General features: G+C 37.2%; 2 protein-coding genes across 4 annotated transcripts; one reads left to right on the top strand and one right to left on the bottom strand.

Moving 5' to 3' along the window:
- Positions 1 to 3,109: 3,109 nt before the first annotated feature.
- Positions 3,110 to 13,873, top strand: LOC306879053 (cilia- and flagella-associated protein 100-like). 2 transcript variants are annotated; one of them, XM_079431740.1, is made up of 14 exons: positions 3,110 to 3,210; positions 4,042 to 4,127; positions 4,443 to 4,614; positions 6,414 to 6,481; positions 6,634 to 6,797; positions 7,017 to 7,097; positions 7,186 to 7,388; positions 7,550 to 7,646; positions 7,725 to 7,758; positions 8,391 to 8,545; positions 8,625 to 8,760; positions 11,070 to 11,272; positions 11,913 to 12,006; positions 13,578 to 13,873. In XM_079431740.1, the coding sequence occupies exons 2-14, from the start codon at positions 4,095 to 4,097 to the stop codon at positions 13,689 to 13,691; spliced, it is 1,554 nt and encodes a 517-aa protein (XP_079287866.1). In that variant the 5' UTR covers positions 3,110 to 3,210; positions 4,042 to 4,094; the 3' UTR covers positions 13,692 to 13,873. The 2 variants fall into 2 exon arrangements, with proteins under 2 accessions (XP_079287866.1, XP_079287865.1); XM_079431739.1 differs by lacking the exon at positions 3,110 to 3,210 and adding an exon at positions 3,365 to 3,694.
- Positions 12,187 to 21,216, bottom strand: LOC306879052 (zinc finger protein ZXDC-like). 2 transcript variants are annotated; one of them, XM_079431738.1, is made up of 10 exons: positions 19,326 to 21,209; positions 19,068 to 19,220; positions 18,909 to 18,987; positions 18,590 to 18,720; positions 17,856 to 18,026; positions 16,583 to 17,439; positions 16,192 to 16,446; positions 16,013 to 16,114; positions 14,492 to 14,620; positions 12,187 to 12,248 (listed from the first exon to the last, which is right to left on the bottom strand). In XM_079431738.1, the coding sequence occupies exons 1-9, from the start codon at positions 21,184 to 21,186 to the stop codon at positions 14,534 to 14,536; spliced, it is 3,696 nt and encodes a 1,231-aa protein (XP_079287864.1). In that variant the 5' UTR covers positions 21,187 to 21,209; the 3' UTR covers positions 12,187 to 12,248; positions 14,492 to 14,533. The 2 variants fall into 2 exon arrangements, with proteins under 2 accessions (XP_079287864.1, XP_079287863.1); XM_079431737.1 differs by lacking the exon at positions 12,187 to 12,248 and having other exon boundaries at positions 13,096 to 14,620; positions 19,326 to 21,216.
- Between the last annotated feature and the right edge of the window lie 402 nt (positions 21,217 to 21,618).

Raw genomic sequence — 21,618 nt, 5'->3', positions numbered from 1 at the left:
TATTGTATTTCTGATGTTATCTATTTTATCAGTAAAGAAATTCATAAAATCATTACTATTAAATTGTGAGGGAATATTTAGATCGGGCGGTGTCTGTTTATTTGTTAGTCTAGCCACTGTGCTAAATAAGAACCTTGGATTGTTTTGGTTATTATCTATGAGTTTGCGGATATGCTCTACCCTGGCAGCTTTTAGAGCCTGTCTATAGCTGGACATACTGTTTTTCCACGCAATTCTAAAAACTTCCAAGTTAGTTTTTCTCCATTTGCGCTCAAGAATACGAGTTTCTTTCTTGAGAGAATGGGTATAACTGTTGTACCATGGTGCAGTACATTTTTCTCTAATCTTTTTCAATTTGAGGGGTGCAACAGCTTCTAATGTATTAGAGAAGATAGTGCCCATGTTGCTAGTTATTTCGTCTAGTTCATGTGTATTTATGGGTACACAGAGCAGTTGAGATAAATCAGGCAGGTTATTTGTGAATCTGTCTTTGGTGGCTGGAACAATAGTTCTGCCCAGACGATAATGCGGAGCCATATAATTAATATCAGTAATACGCAGCATACACGATACAAGGAAATGATCAGTAACATCATCACTTTGAGGTATGATATCTATATCGGTAAGATCAAGTCCATGCGATATAATTAAATCTAGCGTATGATTAAAACGATGAGTGGGCCCGGTGACGTTTTGCTTGACTCCAAAAGAGTTTATTAGGTCAGTAAACGCAAGTCCTAGCACATCATTTGTATTATCAACGTGAATGTTAAAATCTCCGACAATTAGCAGTTTATCAACATTAACCAATAGATCTGAGAGGAAATCTGCAAATTCTTTTAGGAAATCTGTATATGGCCCTGGCGGTCTATACACAGTAGCCAGAGCAAGAGAGATTTATTTTGCATATCTAACAGTGTAACATTAAGCAGAAGTATTTCGAATGACTTAAACCTCCTGTATCCTGTTTTCTGAGTAACATTGAGAATATCACTATATATTGTTGCCACACCGCCGCCACGGCCAGTCTGACGGGGCTCATGTTTATAACAGTAGCTCGGTGGAGTAGACTCATTTAGACCAAAATATTCATTTGGTTTCAGCCAGGTTTCAGTCAGGCAGAGTACATCAAAATTATTATCTGTGATCATTTCATTTACAATAACTGCTTTGGGTGCAAGTGATCTAATATTTAGGAGCCCAAGCTTCAAAAATTGTTTTTGTTCATTTATTTTGTGTTTTTCTGGTTTAATCACGATCAGATTTTTTCTAGATCCTGCATTAAATTTATATTTTGACCTCGCTATTCGGGGGACAGACACAGTCTGTATAGATTGGACAACGCGGGTACTTCTATCATTTAAGTGGGTAGAACAAAAGTCATTTGAGAATTGGCTTACTAGTCAGATGGAGCGTAGCGTCCTGGAGATGTTGTCCGACAGGAGTTCCGCTCCGACTCTGCTGGGGTGCAGGCCATCAGCACGGAAAAGCCTAGGACGCTCCCAGAAAAGATTCCAATTATTTACAAAGAGCAGTTTCTGTCCTTTACACCATGACAATAACCATTCGTTTAAAGCAAACAGTCTACTGAACCTTTCGTGTCCTCGTCGATACGTCGGAAGTGGACCTGACACGATGATCTTCGCCGCGGGCGATGTGCTGCGTACCGTCTCGATCAGGCTCCTGTAGTCCCTCTTCAGTGTCTCCGTCTGCCGCAGCTTGATGTCGTTAGTCCCCACGTGCAGCACGACAGCCCCGATGCTCTCATCGCCCTTCAGGATCGCGGGTATCTGCGCAGAAACATCGAGAACACGAGCACCGGGTAAACAGTGTGTGTGCACTTTACCTTCAGCTAGCGTAGCACGGACGTGCCGGACGATGGAGCTTCCGACGATCACAGCGTCGCGTTCCGTCTCGCGGAGGGGAGCGAAGCGGTTCCGGGTGGAGATCTCGAAGACCGGAGGCGGCGAGGTTGTCCCCCAGGGCCTGGCTCGCGTCTTCCGCTGCTGTTGTTGCACCCAGGGTCCGTGGCGTCCCGGCGCCGGAGTGAAGGACATCTGTGAAGACCGCGTCCTGGGTGCACAGTGTCTGTATAGAGAAACGCACGGAGTAGAGGTGGTGGGAGTGTTAGCAGCGTGCTGTATACTTACCCCGGACTTGTGAGCTTCAGCCCGGGATGTTTCCAGCGCGGTTCTCCTCTCCTTTTGTGTCCTCCTCACCATCTCTCTTGTGTGGAGTCCCTCAAGGATTCATTCTCGGACCTATCCTGTTGTCCTTATATATGCATCCCTTATTTGGAGGAAGTATGGCATCTCGTTTCACTGGTATGCAGATGATACACAACTTTCTCTGTCTTTGAAATGGAAAGATGTCAATTTCATAGCACCATAGAGGGACTGGTTTATGGATATTACAGCCTGGATGGCCTTAATCTAGATGTCCTCTTATCTAGATCTTGGTCCTATAAAAGCATAAATCTGCATTACTGACTTTAAAGTGGATAAACAGATTAAACCAGTTATTAAACTAGCTTTTCCAGTTGAAGCAATTATCCAAAGTCAAGTGTTTTAATGATGTTGAAAGGGTTATACATGTTTATTGTTATCTTGACCTGCCTGAACTTCTTTAATGGCCTTTATGTGGGTATTAACCAGGCCTCCCTCACATGTTTGCAGATGGTACAGAATGCTTCTGCTTGTTTGTTAACAGGAATGCAAAAGCGAGAATACATTACACCAATACTGGCCCTCCTTCACTGTCTTCCTGTTCACTTTTTAATTGATTTAAAATGTTAGTTTTAGCATTCGAATAGCATCAAGATTTCTTTCTTATTTAATACTCATCTGAACGCCTCTGATTGGCCATTGCATTCATAAGATCAGCAGACTCGTGTGTGATTGGTTATAATGCGCAATACTGTAAAAACACAAAAAAATTATTGTGCATTTCAACATTGTTCAGATCTAAATTTAATGCAACGGTCAACGCGTTTCATTTCATTTTCATTTTATTCGAAACAGCCGTAATGCATTTAGTTTAACTTTACAGCAGCATTTGTGTCAGTGTGTTGCCATAGTTTCTACAAACGGAAACTGGGGATAGTGCGGATATTACGTCATTGATTTTCGACAATGACCAGGGCCTAGCCATTATTTAAAATAAAATAAACATTCTCTGGATTTACAAATCCCTGGGAACTTTTGGAATAACGTAAGTACACCACTGCATGAAATATATACACTGTGAAAGTAATTTTTGGATATTTTATTAAGAAAATGTTACATATTATGCCTTTAATTTCCTGAATCGAACCACATGGAGGCGCGCGTACCACGACGAATCTTGTACAATACTGCCACCTACTTTTCGTGGAAAGAATGTAAAGTTGTCAGGGCAACCAAAAACGCAACAAGGGAAAAGTGTCTTCAGACTGACTCATCCGAGCAGCTTTCGTTGTGATCCATCTGCAGGTTTAGGGTTTATAGATCATTCAGTTCTAAAAATCAATACTTTACAAACGCACTGGGCAGAGTAGCTATTTTGCATGAAGAGACAGAGGCTTTAAACTATCCCGGACAAACCAGGAGTCCCTACAGAAGCTTCCGATTTCACTCAAGGGAACGCAGATTTTCTTTGATCTAAATAGTTATTTGCCGCAGGAGCAACATGTCCTCAACTGAATCATCAGCACACAGTAAGATACAGATTTCATACATGACTTTATGAACAGAGAGTAAGAATGAATACGATTAAATTACTGGTGTATTCTGTCAAATATTTTTCTGTATTAACGTGATTAGCATCCGCAGAGACCTCACTGGAACTATATGCATGTCTTGAATCTAGAAATAATTAGCCTGTATAATTAGTAATGATTAGGCTAACAATGATTAATGGATGCGTTATAGCTGTTTCAGAAAATATACACTGAAATTTGATAACATTGAAAAAAGTATATATACATATATATTCGCTCTGTGTAAAAACTGTTATGTCACTGAAATATCCTTGTGATGGAGTATGCATGTGTGTCTGATTTAGAAAGCAGTGATGTAAACCCATTCAAAATCCCTGAACACAACGATGTTTTCCAGATGAGGAACAAAGAAAAATCTCAGAGGAAGCTGGTTTGTATCATTTAATACATTGATACAATACATTAAAGATGTGCGATCTGTCATCTGTAATGAGGGAGGTATTAAACATCTAGAATAGTGAACGAAAATGGGTAATTCAATGATATCTGGTCACCACAGTCTTGAATATTGGGTTACATCTGGGATGCATCTAACTGGAGTCTGGAGATGTGCTAGAAGTTAAAAGCACAAGCTAGAGTACAGTTGCTCAACACTAAAAACATAATTTGTCCAACAGGAATAAAATAAAATAATAATAATAATAAAACAGATGCAAACATGAAATTATGCACTCTGTTATGGCAGGAGCACCAAAGTAAGTTGGCCTTACCTGTCCATGAGAAGTTGACATTTGCAGGCAGAACAAGGGCAGGACAAACCAAACTGAGGAAGGAACTGAAAGAGGAGAGTAACATACCAGTCACACATACTCATGGACAGCTCCAAATTACACCCGCATGGAGGGTATCTATGAAAGGTGAGCCACACCATACCACATCAAACATGGGTCCTTCCGTGTCAAATCAACCAAATTTCAGAAACCTTCCCAGCTCAAATTTTTTTTTTTGTTCATATTTTTTTTTCTTAAGAAAGACAAACATTGTGATGAATATTAAATGTCATGGATGTATATTTACTGAGTAATCCACTGTTTTGGAGAAGGGGTCAAAATGACAATTTTCACGTAAGACTTGATGCCAGGTTACAGGGGGGTAAAAATAACTGTAGAAAGATGGCAGCATCCTTATTTTCGTTTTCATTTTTAGGGCCCTATGTGGTTCTTTTCCAGAGATATTGGGATCTTTATTTAAATTGTTAAATTGTGCTATTTTTCAGTGGTCAAAAAACAAATGCGTGTCACTTTGCATACAGCTCATACTTTTTTATTTTAAAAAGGAATGTCAGAATAACGAATGTTGAAACTAGAATTGTATATTGTTTGTCTCTTTCAAAACAATTACATTGAACATAACCTGTCGGAGTGGTCAAGTTGAGGAACATTAACTTGCTATCAGCAGCCTCTTCATTAGATCCTATATTTGAATCAGTTTCATGGATAATTGGAAGAGGGGATTTTGTTCATTTGAACAGCTTCTGAAGCTACCAGGAGTTCAGATATGCAGTATTATAAGTTAACTACATGTTTGAAATCATTTTCATGCCTCCTAGAGAAGTACGGTTGTTCTCCCCACACATTGTATTCCCATCAATAAACCAAGATTCTCTTCACCTGGATTGTTTAAGAATTAGAATCTCCTTTTCTGATTCAGAATTAGAAAAATAACATTTTGTCACTCAGAGAGGTATGTTCTATGTTCTGTTCTGTTTTGATTGAGGGAAGCAAGATACATTTTTTCTTTCAATATTACTTGTTTTTCAGACATTTTTCTTTAAATACAGTAAGTAACAGCTGTATGCAACGTGACCCACATTTGGTTTTCTACCACTGAAAATGGGTAAAATTCAACAATTTGGGCACCTAGTCACATTGAGATCTCCATATCTCTGGGACCGAAACATATAGGGCTTTAAAAATTAAGATTATGAAAAAAAGTTAATTAAGAATCTAAAAGGATATTAAGATATCTTTAATAATTCTTGATTTGAGTTTGATAGAGCAGGGGTTCCCAAAGTCGTTCCTGGAGCATCCCCCAACACTGCACATTTTGCATGCCTCCTTAATCAATCACAACAAAGGAGACATGCAACATGTGCAGTGTTGGGGAGGCTCCAGGAACGAGTTTGGGAACCCCTGTGATAGAGGGAAACAAGATATATTTTCAATTTGAACACTTTCAGACAAAGAGCAGTATCAGCTGTATGCAAAGTGACCCACATTTGGTTTTTGACCACTAAAAGTGTACAATTTAACAGTTTACTCAGGGAGCCCCATCAAAATCCCTATATCTTTGGAAATGAACCATGTAAGGCCTTAAAAATGAAGATACCTATAGAACAATTCTTTAAAAACTAAAATCTAAAAGGATATTGAGATATGTTTAATACGTCCTGAGTTACAGGCATGTAAACTTAAGGAAAGAAAATGCTTTTTCCCATATTTGAACTGTCACCATTGATAGATAATACAACAAAGATTACTAATTGATGTATAATGACGTATAAAGAATGCTAAAGTCAACAGATTTTACTTATAGACGTAAAAAGGTCTGTGTAAAACCTGTGGTTGAGTTGACACAGAATGACCCACATGTAAGCCCACAGCAAGTAAATTTACATTTTTGCCTAAAAGTACTATTGTTATTCTGATTTTATTAGACCCTAATATTGATAAAGGAGGCATGAATGAATATATCACTAAGAAACGTGAGCTCTTCTTACTTGAGGTAAGATGCAGTTTTGTTTTTCTAGTTCTCAGCTAGTAGCTGGGTGGAAAATTTGCTGAATTTTTGACTGATTGACTGATTTTTATTTACTAATTTTGTCCTCTATTCTTCTGTGTATGATTGTTTTTGTACACAATCTCTCAAATTTGTAGTATTCTCTGGCAGTAAAGAAAGGAGAGATACAGCTACTGGAGCAAACGGCTGCAGAAGAAGAGGCGAAATTGACAAAAGCTGAGAAGTTCTTGGAAGATGACGCCATCTTGTTTGAAGAATTCCTAAAAGAAAATGACAAGAATTCGGTGGAAGCTATCAAAATGTACCAGTTCTACAAACTTCACTTAAAAAACATTATATATATAAAAAAAGTGATGTCATTACAATTGTGTTGCTACCTTAAAAGTACCATGCTTGAATTAATGTTTAGATTTAAAAAAATGAACATAAATAGGAAATGGTGTTTTTACTTGGAAATGCATGAACACAGCAGAATATGTGGCTTACATTTATCTTAATAAAACCATCAAATACTGTTCAGTGCTGAGCAGGAGACCAAGGTGAAGCTGGAGAAAGTAGCTGAGATCAAGAAGATAACTTCCAAAATGGTGGCAATCAAGAGGTATAAACTAATAGTTTGATTAGATGCTTTCCAAAATCGTTTCAACAGGGTTGTTTATCTTTTTTCTCCACTTACCCTTTGATTTTAGTGACATCTCTAAGTATGAGGACATCCTGAAGGAGTATAAAAAGTATAAAGAGTTTCTGCTGATGCTGTCGCCCCCAGAATGGCAGGAGAAACAGAGATCCAAGAGTAGGCACTCTACTGTCTCCACAAATACTGAGAGGGATGAAAAACAGGCAGAAAAAATCAAAAAGAACAAAGAAAGAAAGACAGCAGAAGGCAGCAAGCGTATGTTGGCAACTTTACAAGCTTTTTAAAATGACATGTATGTTTGAGAGCAAAGTACAAAATATAAAATGAATAGAAGACACAGGTGTAAATATTACTTTGTCATTTATTTGCTTTGGGATTTTAACAGATTGTCTTTTGTTTTTTTCTTATACATATAGGTGGAGAAAGACGAGTGGCTCGTGGTTTCTCATCTTCTCAGGAGGCCAGGGCTTCATCTAGACAAAGTGTGAAGTCCAGCCATCAGAGCAGCAAAATGTACATGTAAACCATAATATTAAATGCATAGCTTTGCATGTTTAGTGACTTATTAATAATGCTTTGTTTTCACTTTAGATCTGCACCTGGGACTGACAGCTCGGATTGTGAGGTTAATATCCACTAACATTCTGTTGAATTAAGTAGCCAGTTTATTATTCATAGTTGTAAAGTGTTACACATTTATATTTCATGCCTGAAGCTACTAACCTGAAAAATGTAGGAGTCAGGGTTTGGTTGGATAGCATGGTCCTGTCAGCCTCTGCTGGTAGATGCAATAACTACACCATCTGCCAGCAAACAGCAGCTTTCTCCATTAAGGGCTGATCAGGCAGCATATATAATGCAGTATGTGTTGCTATTTAGTAATATTTAACTGTAATATAAATATAATGTTTTTTCAGTGCCGATTCGCTCTCTTTTTTAAGGGTTGTATTATAAATGTGTAAAATAATCTTACACTATAGATCAATGTAATTATGCTCAGTTTTTATTTTTTCTATTCATTTGTTAATATAATAAATGTAATGCACATTTATAATGAATTTAATATATCCCTTCTGTAAAGAGAACGTTTTTAAAAAGAAAATTCTTAGAAAGATTATCTTATTCTCTAAATTTTAAACACTCTTAGACACCACTGACAGTTAGCCTATATTTTTTTTCTGGGTCTTGCACCATTCAAGCAACTACTACTTTTTAGGACCTACTTTTTTGAAATGATCACTGTGATGTCTCCTTCAGGAGGACCCAGAGATGTTCTTCAAAGAACCTCAGGATCTGTTGAATCTAATGACTGAGCTGGAAGAGCAGAACCTTTCCCTCATCCAAAACACTAGAGAGACAGAAGAGGCTTTTGAGGAGTTCAGACAGAATGCTGAACTGACTCGAAAAAACATGTGTGTACTTGTGTGCACCAACATAGATGTTTTCGTAAATTTATTCCTGTAAAAAAATGCTATTTGTTTGTTTTTACAGGGAGTCTGAGTCAAAGCAGCTGAAAGAGCAGATTGATATCATGACTGATACCATTCAGAGGGAGAAAGAGAGGGCAGCAGAGCTGGAAATGAAAGCCAAACTGTTCAACTTTGAACAGTACAAACCAGAGGACCAGGTAAGATATTTGTCTTTTGTTGTCCTACTTTGTCATTTTCTTTGTAACTTTCATTGACAAACAAAACACCTGTTGATTAAAACAATTCATCATGTTTTCTGTGTTCCTAAATTTTGAATTCTGAAAATTTCATAATATACTGAATATTTTCCCATCCAAATGTAATGCATTCAGTTTCTGAATAATAAACATTTTTGCCACTAGTCTGCAGAAGTCCACTGTTTTTCATTAACAGTGTGATTAAGTCACTGACATTTCACCTTGGTAGAACTTTTATTAATAAATATGCCTGTAAGGTTTAAGAATTTTTTTTTTTTAAAATGCAGTGTTAATCATATTTAATATCTAATTAATCTCACACGTTAACATGGTAACTTTGGCAGCCTGTTTAGATCTGATCTGATACATAATAAGTTGCAATAGTAATAAGGCAAGGCAAGTTTATCTATATAGCACATTTCATACACAGTGGTAATTCAAAGTGCTTTACATAAAAGGAAGTAATATAGTCATTAAAAAAATAATAATCACCAGTGTTGGGGGTAACGCATTACAAGTAACGCGAGTTACGTAATAATATTACTTTTTCAAGTAACTAGTAAAGTAACGCATTACTTTTTAATTTACAAGAAAATATATAACGCCAGTTACTTTTTCCCCATTTATTGACTGACAGTGCGCTGTGTCATGCTGTTACTGTAGTTCTAGACTAAATGTGAATCCCACTCGCAAAAATCAGATTTAGTATTCATCAAAATGAATTAAAACAGTGAAATGCAAACTCAGAATATGATGCAAACTGCAATAATTAAATATGTTAAACAACACAAATGTATCTAATCCCATTTTATTAACCAATGTCTTTGCTGCTGACCTTTGATGATCCAGTTCAATAAACTAACAATTGTGCTTCATTGTTTTTTTTATTGCCAAAGAGTGTTGAACTTTCTTCTCGTGCGTTCTTTACAGACGTGAATTTACTTTGAGGTTTATTCATTACACTTTTTGGTGTGAAAGGGCTTTAACACTTGCTATGATTAGAACTTCTTGTATTAAAAACAATCAAGCCCTGCTCATATTTAAAAAGTAACGTAACGCATTACTTTCCATAAAAAGTAGCTAAGTAATGTAATTAGTTACTTTTTTAGGGAGTAATGCAATATTGTAATGCATTACTTTTAAAAGTAACTTTCCCCAACACTGATAATCACAATTAAAACAAGGAATTTAAAAACAAACATTCTCAAGGTTTGTTCAAACTCTTCCGCACTAAGTGAAAAAGCCTTCCAAAACACCTAACTATTCCACTACTTCACCCCCTACTTACTTTGACCATCATAAACCACACAAATAGAACTCAGAGGTCCTACTTTGATTAACCAACACACTTGTCTGTCTTTGCCCACATTCTCTTTACCATCACAGCCTTCTGTTTAAACTTTTAAAACGATATAAAAATTGATTTAAAATAAAATACAGTGCAATCAGTTCGGATGTAGCACAGTGCTCATTCAACAAATGCACAGCTAAACAGAGGAGTTTTGAGTCTGGATTTAAATGTGGCTAATGTTTTAGCACATCTGATCTCTACTGGAAGCTGGTTCCAACTGCGGGCGACATAATAGCTAAAAGTGGACTCCCCTTGTTTTGTGTGATCTTTCTCCATAAACTCCCAAGTGGACAGCCAATGGAGAATAGTGATTTGAACTGTTCATTTAATCCAGTTCGATTAAAGGTAGTAAGGGCACTTGTTGAGCCAGATCCAACAATGTACGGGTATGGTCTTCAAGGGAACAATCGCACCCTGAAGTAGGAGAATGACACGAACTGCCACAAATAACTTGTTACATAGACAAGTACAGCCCTGGAGTCAAGATTTTACCTAAAAAATGTTCTCCATTCTGGCAACAGTCAGCAAGACTGTTGATTTTATAGGATTTAAAGGTGTGAACTTAAAAACAGCCAAACACTAGCAGTTTGCAAGTCAATTCAAGATGTCCTCTTAAAAGATTTAAAACACTCTGATAAAAATGTATGAAGGTTCTAGATACTTCTAAAACATGGCATACATCCAACTGTGTCGGAAGTAACTGTAAAGCAGTTGTGCTGTTATAGTCTTGTATCAAAAGTTAAATATTTGTCTAAAATGCTTTTTTTCTTCTAAATTCTAATAAAACATGAGTGCTACGCATTGCTTCTAGAAACAAGTTGCTCTGTTACAATCTTTGATAAATCATTGGACAGTAACGTGTCATTTGATAAACATGTCTAGTGACCTTAGAATACAAGTCCTTGTACCTTGTCTCCAGGACAAGACTCTTGACACATTGAGCCTGAAGGTGGAGGAGGTGTACCACTGCTGTGTGGGGGAGACGGAGGCGAACCTGACCACTTTGCAGATGCTCACAGCCATTGAGGAAAAACTGGGGGAGCTTCTGGAAAATGCAGATATGATTCCAAAAGACCAAATGAGTATAGCTGAACGTGCCAAAGAGAAAGAGAGGAGAATGAGGTGACCACATCCAGATCTACACTACTGTGCAAAAGTCTTAGGCCACTAGTATTTTCACAAACAAAAAATGGCCAGTCATTTATTTCTATCTTTTGCTGTAGTGTGTAAAGAAATATTTAATTTAATTAAATAGTTAACTTAATTTAGTTAATAGAAGTTAATTGTTGGTACATACAATCTATTTATGACATTATTTTTGAATGGATCCTCAATTTACAACATTTTTACACAAGTGCCTAAAACGTTTCACAGTACTGTAGCGTTGTAGGTTTCTTGAAGCATCTTGGAGATGTTGCCACAGTTCTTCGGGATTTAGTCCGTCTCATTTTTTTCTGATTCACCCAGACAGACTGGATGATGATGAGATCAGATCTCTGTGTGGAGCACTGGCTGTTGTCAGACTCCTTGTGCAAACAAAAATCTCACTGGATTATTACAATTAATGGCAAAAGATATAAATTGATATTTCCTACTGACACACTACAGCAAAAGATAGAAATAACTGACCATTTTTAAAACCATTTTTGTTGATAAAAATACTAGTGACTTAAGACTTTTGCATAGTAGTGCAGATCTACATTAAACCAGCAACAGAATCACCTGTATCTAACATGTTCTTCAACTTCTTTTTACTGTTTAGGCTGCGTGATGAGAAGATATATTTGCAGATGAAACAACAGGAGGAAAGACAGAAAAAAGCCCTGGAAAGATCTCAGGCTCAGATTAAGAAAACGGTAAGAAAAAGACAAGAAACATAAGTTTTACCACAACAAATGTTGTCTAATTTACCTTTGGCATAAAATCATATTGCAAATGTTTGTCACTATTAAAGGGGTCATATTTGTCGGCAAACATTTTATCTGCTCTCTACTCTCCTATCTCAATAAAGGCATTTAAAAAAAGCCCATACATGTAACTTAAAAAAGGGTTCATGTTTATTTTTCCACAACTTTATGGCTGTTTACCATCCTCTCTCCTGTAAAAAAAACAACAAAACTTTACTCTAGTTGCAAGTTTACAGGTCATGTCCAAATTTGTAACCGCCATTCTTCAGTGCCTCTTTAGTTATATATTTCCATCCACCTCTTTTAATGTTTAATTTTGTGATATTGCATAACAAATGCTGGATGGAAACAACTAAGATGTGCATAAATTCTAAAAACTGTTTGTGCTCAATTGAGACATAAAACGTGTGCATAAACTACAATGTAAACACATTAACCGAATAGATTCCTTGTTGCGTTACATGAAAAGTTACATGAATTTGCATGATGGGATGGCATAACTGGACTAACTAGTGGAGCGATCTCATTGAGCAGCATCTGAAATGTTTTTTGGTCATTCTGAAACGCCTGAGCCAATGTCTGTGAGACACAAGTCATTTATTATATCTGAAATAGCCCCACAGTGGCTTCTCCTACTAGAGCAAATGACATTTTTCTTAGTGATATTTGGCACCAGTTTATCAGGAAGTTACTTTCTTTCTGGATGGAAACAATGCTTTATTCAAAAATGTGTAATATGATAACCTAATTTTGTGCAAAAAGTTAAATTTGCAACTTTGGATGGAAACAACTTTCCTAAAGCATTCATTACATTGCGACAGAATCACAATACAATCTAAAATTTAGTTTGGTGTTTAGGAATAATAGTATCGATCCTGCATTCTCTTTATTAACTCACTGGGACAGTGTGGTCCAATGTCCTGATCAACCAAGGTTTTAAGTTTAATAAAAAAAGCTAATAATTAAATGATAAAATGTAAAGTTAAAATAAATCATTTTAAAATAACAATGACATTTTTTTTTTTTACTTTTATATTTACTTGCATGTCATGTGACCATTAACCAGCTTCAGAGAACTATGAGCATGCAAATGTGTTTCCTAATTACCAACTTGTTACCTTAAAATCTCAGGGGTTCTTCAAGCAAATATTTTAGGTGAAAGAGGTTCAGCTGCCAAAAAAGTTTGGGAATACCTGCATTACATGCAAATAAGAACTAATGTGAATTGGGTAATGTAATATTGAAATGTAGAGAAATTATTTTGTAAATTCAATGCTGTATGGCCTTCAAATTTTCTGTTTAATTATGCTAGTATTTTAAATATAATCTAATTACAAGTACATACATTTTTGAATCCGATTACGTAATTCAGATTACTAGTAATTTCTTCACCGGGGAAGGTTAAAGAATGTTTACATAATACAAATTGTCTCAAATTATTTCTTATCTTATAACATCTTTAAATGACTGATATTATTTTTGAAACAAGGAGTGAAAAAATGCTTTCTGCTTTCTTTTAGTCTGTCAAGAAGCTGATGCCACGCTCTCAGCCTCCAGTCCGCAAACATCAGACAAACAAAAACACTGAAGCTACAGAACGGGAGAATGAAGAGTTCCTGTATTTCTTCAGTTAAAATGAGCATGTTGATACAAATGTATTTCTGTAGATAGTAGGTGAAATCAAGTATATTTTCAATCCTTGTTTTTGCAAGGCTTAAATGTTTTTAAACGATATTAACGTTAATGAATGTATGAATCATGAACTTGTGAAATCTTGTAAAACTCATAAAATAAATATTTGCAGACACAAAAAGTCAGAAGTTTGATTTAAATGTAAAATTTTATTAACCTGTTCTGAAGTAAACCAAACCTAATAAATGCATTTTAACTGCATTATTTTATAAAAAGTAGAACAAACATTTTTTTTTTCTTCCACAAACATGAAACATAACTATATCTGCACTTTACAAAGCCATACAAAAATAGGCATCAAAACAACTTTGTTTTATAGTGGTGAATCAGGCAAATAAGTTAAGGTCAAATCAGAAGAGATATGAACAGTTCATGACAATCATGACAAACAGTTAAGTTTTCATAGATCAATAGTATTTATTCTGGTTATGAGGCAGATCAGTGATGTTGTTCACTGCCATTTATCGTTTATGTGCTCACAAATCATTATACTGAAATATGACCTTTTGAAAAATCAGGCATTTATCAAGCAAGTCACATGATCAAAATTAAACAAAACTAAATGCGTGTTGTTTTTGTTCAAATTAGCTATCTTTATGGAACACGGTACTATTCTGACTTCATGTATTAAACACGAATGCAATGATTTCCTTAAATTAGATAATGATAAAAACCAGCGGAGGCACTGAGAAAAGTTACAAGATCATCTGAGAAAGAATGAGAGAGACTTAGGGGAGACAACCTGACATAGATGGTCTTTTAGAAGCACTTTCTGTTTCCACTATCACTCCAAGTCTTGTAAATTGATGGTGCTCCCAGTGAATTGGGAGTTATCAGATCCATTTTCATCTTCAGCCATGACTGTAGGTTCCTACAAGAGATCATATTTAGGTTAGTTTGTAGGATACTGTGTAACAGAGTATCAATAACCAAATTTCAAAACACAATGGGACAATTTTATGGCACACAATCGCAATTTTTCCCAAAAAAATTATGTACGCAAATTGACTAGTATCCCAGGTACACATTTCTAATAATTGTGCAGTTAATTCTCATATTGTATTTTCAGAAAGTTTTGGAATATTTGTCCTCTCCCCAAATTTGTCATTACCGAAGCACAGTAATAAGTAGTTAATTAGAAGGGTTATATTGAAACATTAACATCTACTTTGTAAATAATTTTTCTTCTATTTTATAAAATCTTTCCGGAGGTAAATCAATAATTACATTTTTACCAATACTTCGTGTAATTTATGAGATTTGTTGTATATTGAATCCAATTTTTCTTTGTAAAAGGCAAAAAGTTGATCATACTGATTTCAAAGTTAAGCATTTGTTAGTTTGAATATACACTGAACCAAAAACTTAATCTTAGTTGATAATTCAGTATACTTTATTATTGACAAAACATCCCATGTTTTGGTAATGACTGCACACTTTCGGTAGTGACAGCAATGTTTTGGTAACGAGCACATCACATTACAGAATTTTAACTTGCATACTAAAATACAAAAATTTAGCACGTAACTGTACTAAAATTTAGCTTATTTTCCCCAAATATGAGGATTGTGTGTTCCCTTTTGTCATTACCGAAACAATGATGTGTCTGACATGTTTGTGACTGTTTCGGTAGTGACAATTATGGATAATATTCCCAATTTTTTTTACATAAAATGTCATCATTTACAAAGAAAATAACTTTTTTTTTAACTTTAAAAAGATTTTTCTTTTAAAAACAACAATGCAAAAATAAAATAAAATAAATTATTTCAATATTATTTGAAATTTAGGGGTTAGGGTTCAGGACAGCCACCTACCAACTGAAAGTACCCAATAAATTATGATTTTATTTATATTAAGCTTACTAATATTTTAATTATTACTAATATTTAAATATTTTATTATTGTGGGTTTCAATAGATAATGCTTAAATACTTTTTAAATGTGTTTTAGGTTGTGGGACAGCATTTTGCACCAATTCTGTAGAATGGTCCATATAAATATAACCTTCAGCTAGGAAACAATGTCAATAACATGTAATGACATCCGTTAAATGGCATTTTTATAAACTATACAAGACAATGAACAGTTAAAATGCCAACCAGCAGGGAATGCAGAGTTGTTCAATCCAACTACTGTCATATCTATTTATTAAATTTCACCAAAAATAAATCTTGAACAAATAAATTAAATAACTCCACTACAAACAAAACAAAGGATAAAAAGCAGTGCAATGATAATGAGGCTTAGTAGTTGTATGAACCTGTAGGATGTTGACAGGCAGATCCACAGTGAGCTGAGAGTGTGAACACGAGGTCTGTGAACTCAAATGGAAAGCCAGGTCTCCATTAGCAGCAGGGTCATCCTACAACAAACACACTCAAATCAATATACAGAACTGAAGTGAGAACGCTATCAAATTTTTTCCTACCATCATCTCACCTGCAGCAGCTGAATCTGTACAAACTGTGTGCCTGCCACCGGATCCCGGATGGGTAGCTCACTATTTCCTGTAGCAGCTCCTTCTCCAAAATGAGCACCTGAATTAGTCGGTGGAGCAGAGCTGGTGCCCTTTGATCCTTTAGTCTTTCTTTGGCCAGTCTCCGATGAACATGTTGAAGAGCCTGGACCTTTCTGTTTTCTCCTCTTGGCAAGCTGAATGGCCCTATAGTCTGTGCGTGCTGATCCACTGCTCTCCTAATGGATGGACAACAGAACGCATTTAGTCTTTTGGGTTACCTTGTTTTAAAATTACCGAAAAACGAACATTTAAACAAATAATTAAATAAAATTCTATTTTCAGAAAGTTCAAGATCAACTCTTTATTACTAACCATAACAGGGCAGGTGACCGAGGGCAACTCTGTTATTTTCTGTTCACTGTAGGATCCACTGTGGCTGGGAAACACAAACTGACACATCCCCTTACTGCCATCTGCCTGAGCCATGACCTCCACCCTGCTTAACAAGGGCCCAACGGCTGCATCACTGCCTGGCAGGTCAGCTTTTGCCTGCGGAGAGAGTAATTCTGGTACAGGGGTTGCCGCCAGAGCCATGGAGGACAACGGGGTGGAGAGAGAAGGAACAAGAGAGGAACTGAGTGCTGGAGGAAGAGCCGACGTCAGTGAGGAAAGAGATTGAGTGAGCGATGAAGAAAGAGTTGGCGTGAGAGTAGATGGTGATTCTACAGTCAAGGGATTGCAGGAATTCAGAGTGTGGTGCTGTTCTGAAGATGCAGTACTTTGAATAGTCAGAGTTCCCAGCTCTTCTGGGTTGACTGTTTGTGCATCATCCAAATGCAACGTGGCATGGGGCAAAACCCCTCCACCTCCTCCAGTGCCCAATCCTGTGTCTAATACATGTACGCCCATATCTTGCCCAGCCGCTAAAATGAGAGGATCCACAGTTTTTGCCCCGTTAAGGGCCGAGCCGACTGATGCTGGATCTATTGTGAGGATTCCAGTGTTAACCAGAGGCATATCCATAGAGAAGGATCCTGCCCCAGTACTGCCTTCACTGCCTACAGCGGTGGTCCCAGGACATGCAGGGATGCTGGAGAAGAGAGAAGACAAGTCCAGACTGCTGAGTTCAGCTCCTGCAGGTCCTGATGGGGCACTGACAGCCTGTGAAGTGCTTGTCAGCTCACTGCTGGGGGTGAGAGTGGTTGTGTCGTCCAACTGACTTAGCACATCTGCAGAAAGAGGAACAGAACATAATCAGAATGACAGGACCCATAGCAAGTGTACTGCTAAAATATACAAAATTAAAGCCCAGCACTAGGTTTATGGTCATTGTCAAGAGAAATTACTTTTCCCAGTAAGCTAAATACTATCTTCCCTCAAAATTAAAGACATACTAGCCGCCTTCTACGAAACAAAAAAAGAGGTTCTGCAATACCCATTCTGCTTATTACTATACAATAAGTGTGCAGTAATTTTTGCTTTGTTCTATGTAGTTGAGCAGCATGGCTAATCTTTTATGTTTCAAAGAAAAATGCGTTTTGAGGGACAAGAGAGTAAAGGGGTCACAATTTTAATTTTTACATGTACTAAAGCCTAATGTCTTGCTACATAATATACATCTCTGAAGTTGTGTTTATGGGTGTACCTGGGCTGAGATTGTGGTGTTTAAGCATGTGTGTCTTGAGACTGCTGCGTGATGAGAAGTGTTTGGTGCAATCGGCAACAGGACAGCGACTCCTCAGACTGACTCCATCCTGCATGTGCTTCTTAGAATGAATGTAGAGACTACTTCGAGCTGAAAACTTTGCATTACAACCTGAATATTTACATACAAAATGATAACAATTACAAACTTCAATCTAAAACAGCACTGCGATAAATACATTTATGGTAGTCACCACAAGAAAAATGTCAGACATTTCATATGGAAAGTGATAGAGAATCTTAAAAATACAACATTCATGACTCATACACACTGTACAATACAAAATAACATTTTTAGCTTAAACACAGCTAAAGGCTCTTTCGCACCAAGCATGAATATTCAGCACAAACCAAGTACAAAAATCATAGGTTTCTTTTTTCTTTTTTTCAGCTGTAAATGAAAACATGACCCTAAGCCCAGATCTTTTTAGTTGCCATAAATAGACCTTAATTAAAAAAATAACACACCAAAAGCAGTTTGGCACATGCCATTGACCACCATCAGATTCAGAAGAGGCATTGAAGATGCAAGTGGAACTCTAAAGCCAGTGTTTTCAAAGGGCTTTGATTCCAAAAAAAATTGCCAGAGTCTTTGTTCTCATCAATATTATTTTTGTCTCTATTCTATTATTAACACGCATATAGTAGTTGTTCTTGTACATCATAAATGCTGACCTTCTACCGGACATTCAAACGGCTTGGTACCCAGGTGTGTGATACTGTGCCCCTTCAAGTGCTCTGCCCGTGTAAAGGATTTCCCACAGCCTTCCTCTGGACACGCAAACCGTCTGTCATCATCATGCTTCCTGTGAAAGAAGAGCAACACCTAATGAATCACTCAGCAGCATGCTGAACAATATGTACTATTTTGAAATTAAGTTACATTTTTAAGCTTTTTTGCCTTTATTTTGAGACAACAGTAGAGAGAGCAGATATTCAGTGAATATCTGCAGATATTCTGTTGGTATAAGAGGGTCAAACTTATGCTCCTTACCGTTTGTGCCGGAGCAATTTGGACATGCTTGTGAAAGTCCAACCACAGGAGTCAGAATCACAAACAAATGGTCTTTCACCTTGGAAGGAAAAGTTAGAGAGGGATGTTAGAAAACTGAAGTAATATTACTTTATTCCAAGTATCTGCTTATTTGTTCACCTGTGTGACTGCGGAGGTGTATTTTGAGCCGACAAGCTTTGTCATATCGCTTATCACAGCCAGGATAAGTACAAGTGAACTGAGCCATTTCTCTGAAGTGGGTCCTGTTGTGGGAGAACAGGGCACTGAAAGTGATGAAGGTCTTCTCACATCCTGAGGAGGCACAGAAACACCAAGATCAAGTTGGTATTACTACCTGTAATATTGCTTATTGTCAATTTTGTCTTAGAAACTGGTCAAGATATCAATTCAACTCACCTGGGAACTCACACTTATGTGGTCTCTCTGGTTCAAAGTGTGTTCTTTGATGATTAGTGAGTCTCGTGGCAGTGCGAAAACTCTCACTGCATACTTCACAGATAAATGCATTTTCCTGATCATGTGCTTTAACATGAGCTTTTAGATTGTAAACTGTGGTGAAGCGGCGACCACAATTTTCCCATTCACATTTATAAGGACGCACTTTGTCATGAGACTGCAGGTGGCGTTTCAGCTTGTATGATGTTGTGAAGGACCAATCACAGCCCTCCACTGTGCACTTGAAGGGACGCTGGTCCTCTGTGTGTAGAACCAAGTGGATTTTGAGATTTTGTCTGGTATCAAAGGTGCTGGAACAGCCTGGCTGGGGACATCTATACTTTACTAATGAACCTTTTTTGGTCAAACCTGATACAGTTAATAGGTTTATTGGCTGTAGTTCTTCACAAGTAATTGGTTTGCTTTTTGAATTTTGGCAAATACTACTATCATCTTCTATAGCACAAACGGTTCCTTCCTCTTGCTTAATTGATGAGCAAGAGTCCAGAGTGACACCCATTTCTGATAGAGAACAGTCATCAGCTAGAGTCAACTCTGAATCACTGCCGGTGAATCTGGCTTTAGGCTCATTTTGTAGACTTGAGTTAACATTGCTAATTTTCCCAATGGATTTACTTCCCCCATCATAATTGAGCAGCACAAGATCTTCATTGTCTTTCATTCCCAAATGTTCTTTTAAGCTTATCATACCATCCTCCTTGTAAGCGTAGCCCTCTGGTGGGGAGGCTAGGGTCAAGATTCCATTTTCAATAGTTACAATAATACTTTGATTGTTAATCATGATGGTCCCAGAGAACGTTTCATGCACAGGTATAGGAGTCCCATCAGGACCACAGTCCCCATTACTGCTGGACTCTTGATTTGCATAATCCATGATACTCATTTCAGGTGCAATCCTGTGCTCTGGAACAAACGCAGGGCTGTTATGTTTTGTGACACACTGCATCAGTTCTTCTGTTGAATGTTCAACTAAATTATTGCTGAGCATTTCTACAGTAGAGACCTTTGGCGTTTGCCTGCCCCCAGCATAGCCTTCTGACAATATTGGATCTCTATTCTCTGCCAAAAGACAGATCTCATGTCTAACATTAAGGTCTGTTGTCTCAGATCGGGAATTTAAATGACTGAGGCTTGACAAATATCCCGATTTGGATGTTCTGTTGAAGTTTTCATCTGAATCTACTGGGGAACTGAGAGCCTTTGACTTGAATGATGATGATCCATTCTCTTCAGCTTTGTGTTGAAAGCTCATTTGTCGTTCCTTAATGTCATCTTCTTTGTGCACTATGTTAAAAACCACGTATAGTTCCTCTGGGCTCTTGTTTGAGGAGGCAGAGGTGTTGCTGAGCATCCTCTCTGTCGTGAATCTTTGTTCACAGCTGTCGGTGTCCAGAAGGGGAAGCGCCATTTGCAGATCGTTGTCATCGTGTTCAACGGCCCTCTCAAACTCAGAAGGCAGCAAGTCTAATTCATTAAACACCTTTTGTTTGGACGCATTCACGTCACCGAGTTCTGCATCTCCTGACTGAACATCATATTCATATTTCTTACCATGGTTGTTTTGAAGAGATAGAGCGCTGCCATTTTCCGCAACTCGAAGCGGAGAGGATCTGGCCCGGTAACTGTTGTTGGCGTCGCTTTCAAATCCCAGCGATCCCGAAAGACCTGAGACCGCATTTTCAGTCAGACGTGTTCTCGCATGAATCGCAGAAGCTGCTGTCTGCTGAGAGAATGTCGTGTGGAGCGGGACGCCATGTTGGTACTGAGTGTTTTTGGTGTCAGTAAGCCCCTGGATTTCCATCTTGGTGTCCCTGTAGCAGCAGCTCATGTAAGCTCCGCCCTTCACATATGAGCCCGATCCTGATAGGCCGGTATAGATATTACGTCATATCAAACACATATTTAAAGATCGTCGATTAAATTCGGAGAGAAACTGATCTCACTCTCCTTGATGATTAACAGTTTTTTGGTTCCATTTATTTTATTACAACCCACATGAAAAAATACTATAGTAAGTACTGTTTATGAACCATACTATAGTGTGTACACTATATATAACGTTAATTTATAACACGTTGTTAATGAATGCTACAGCTTACTGTAGTATTAACTATAGTGAACTGATAAACTGTAATAAATACTGTAGTATACTTTAGTTTTTACTATAGTAAACTGTAGTGTATTGTAGTATAATACCCTATAGTTGTAGAAAATTAGTACAGTATTGGGTAAT

Source organism: Barbus barbus, assembly GCF_936440315.1.
Source record: "Barbus barbus genome assembly, chromosome: 13".
Taxonomy (NCBI): Eukaryota; Metazoa; Chordata; class Actinopteri; order Cypriniformes; family Cyprinidae; genus Barbus; species Barbus barbus.
This window is presented reverse-complemented; position numbering and strand designations above follow the sequence as displayed.

Coding starts and splice junctions, on each gene's coding strand:
- LOC306879053 (XM_079431739.1), top strand. CDS start 3,667: ATGTCCTCAACTGAATCATCAGCACACA. Junction 6,798..7,016: donor TCGGTGGAAGCTATCAAAAT/GTACCAGTTCTA, acceptor AATACTGTTCAG/TGCTGAGCAGGAGACCAAGG. Junction 8,546..8,624: donor GAACTGACTCGAAAAAACAT/GTGTGTACTTGT, acceptor TTGTTTTTACAG/GGAGTCTGAGTCAAAGCAGC.
- LOC306879052 (XM_079431737.1), bottom strand. CDS start 21,213: ATGAGCTGCTGCTACAGGGACACCAAGATGGAAATCCAGGGGCTTACT. Junction 16,447..16,582: donor CGGTCACCTGCCCTGTTATG/GTTAGTAATAAA, acceptor TCCATCCATTAG/GAGAGCAGTGGATCAGCACG. Junction 16,115..16,191: donor TACAGATTCAGCTGCTGCAG/GTGAGATGATGG, acceptor TGTTTGTTGTAG/GATGACCCTGCTGCTAATGG.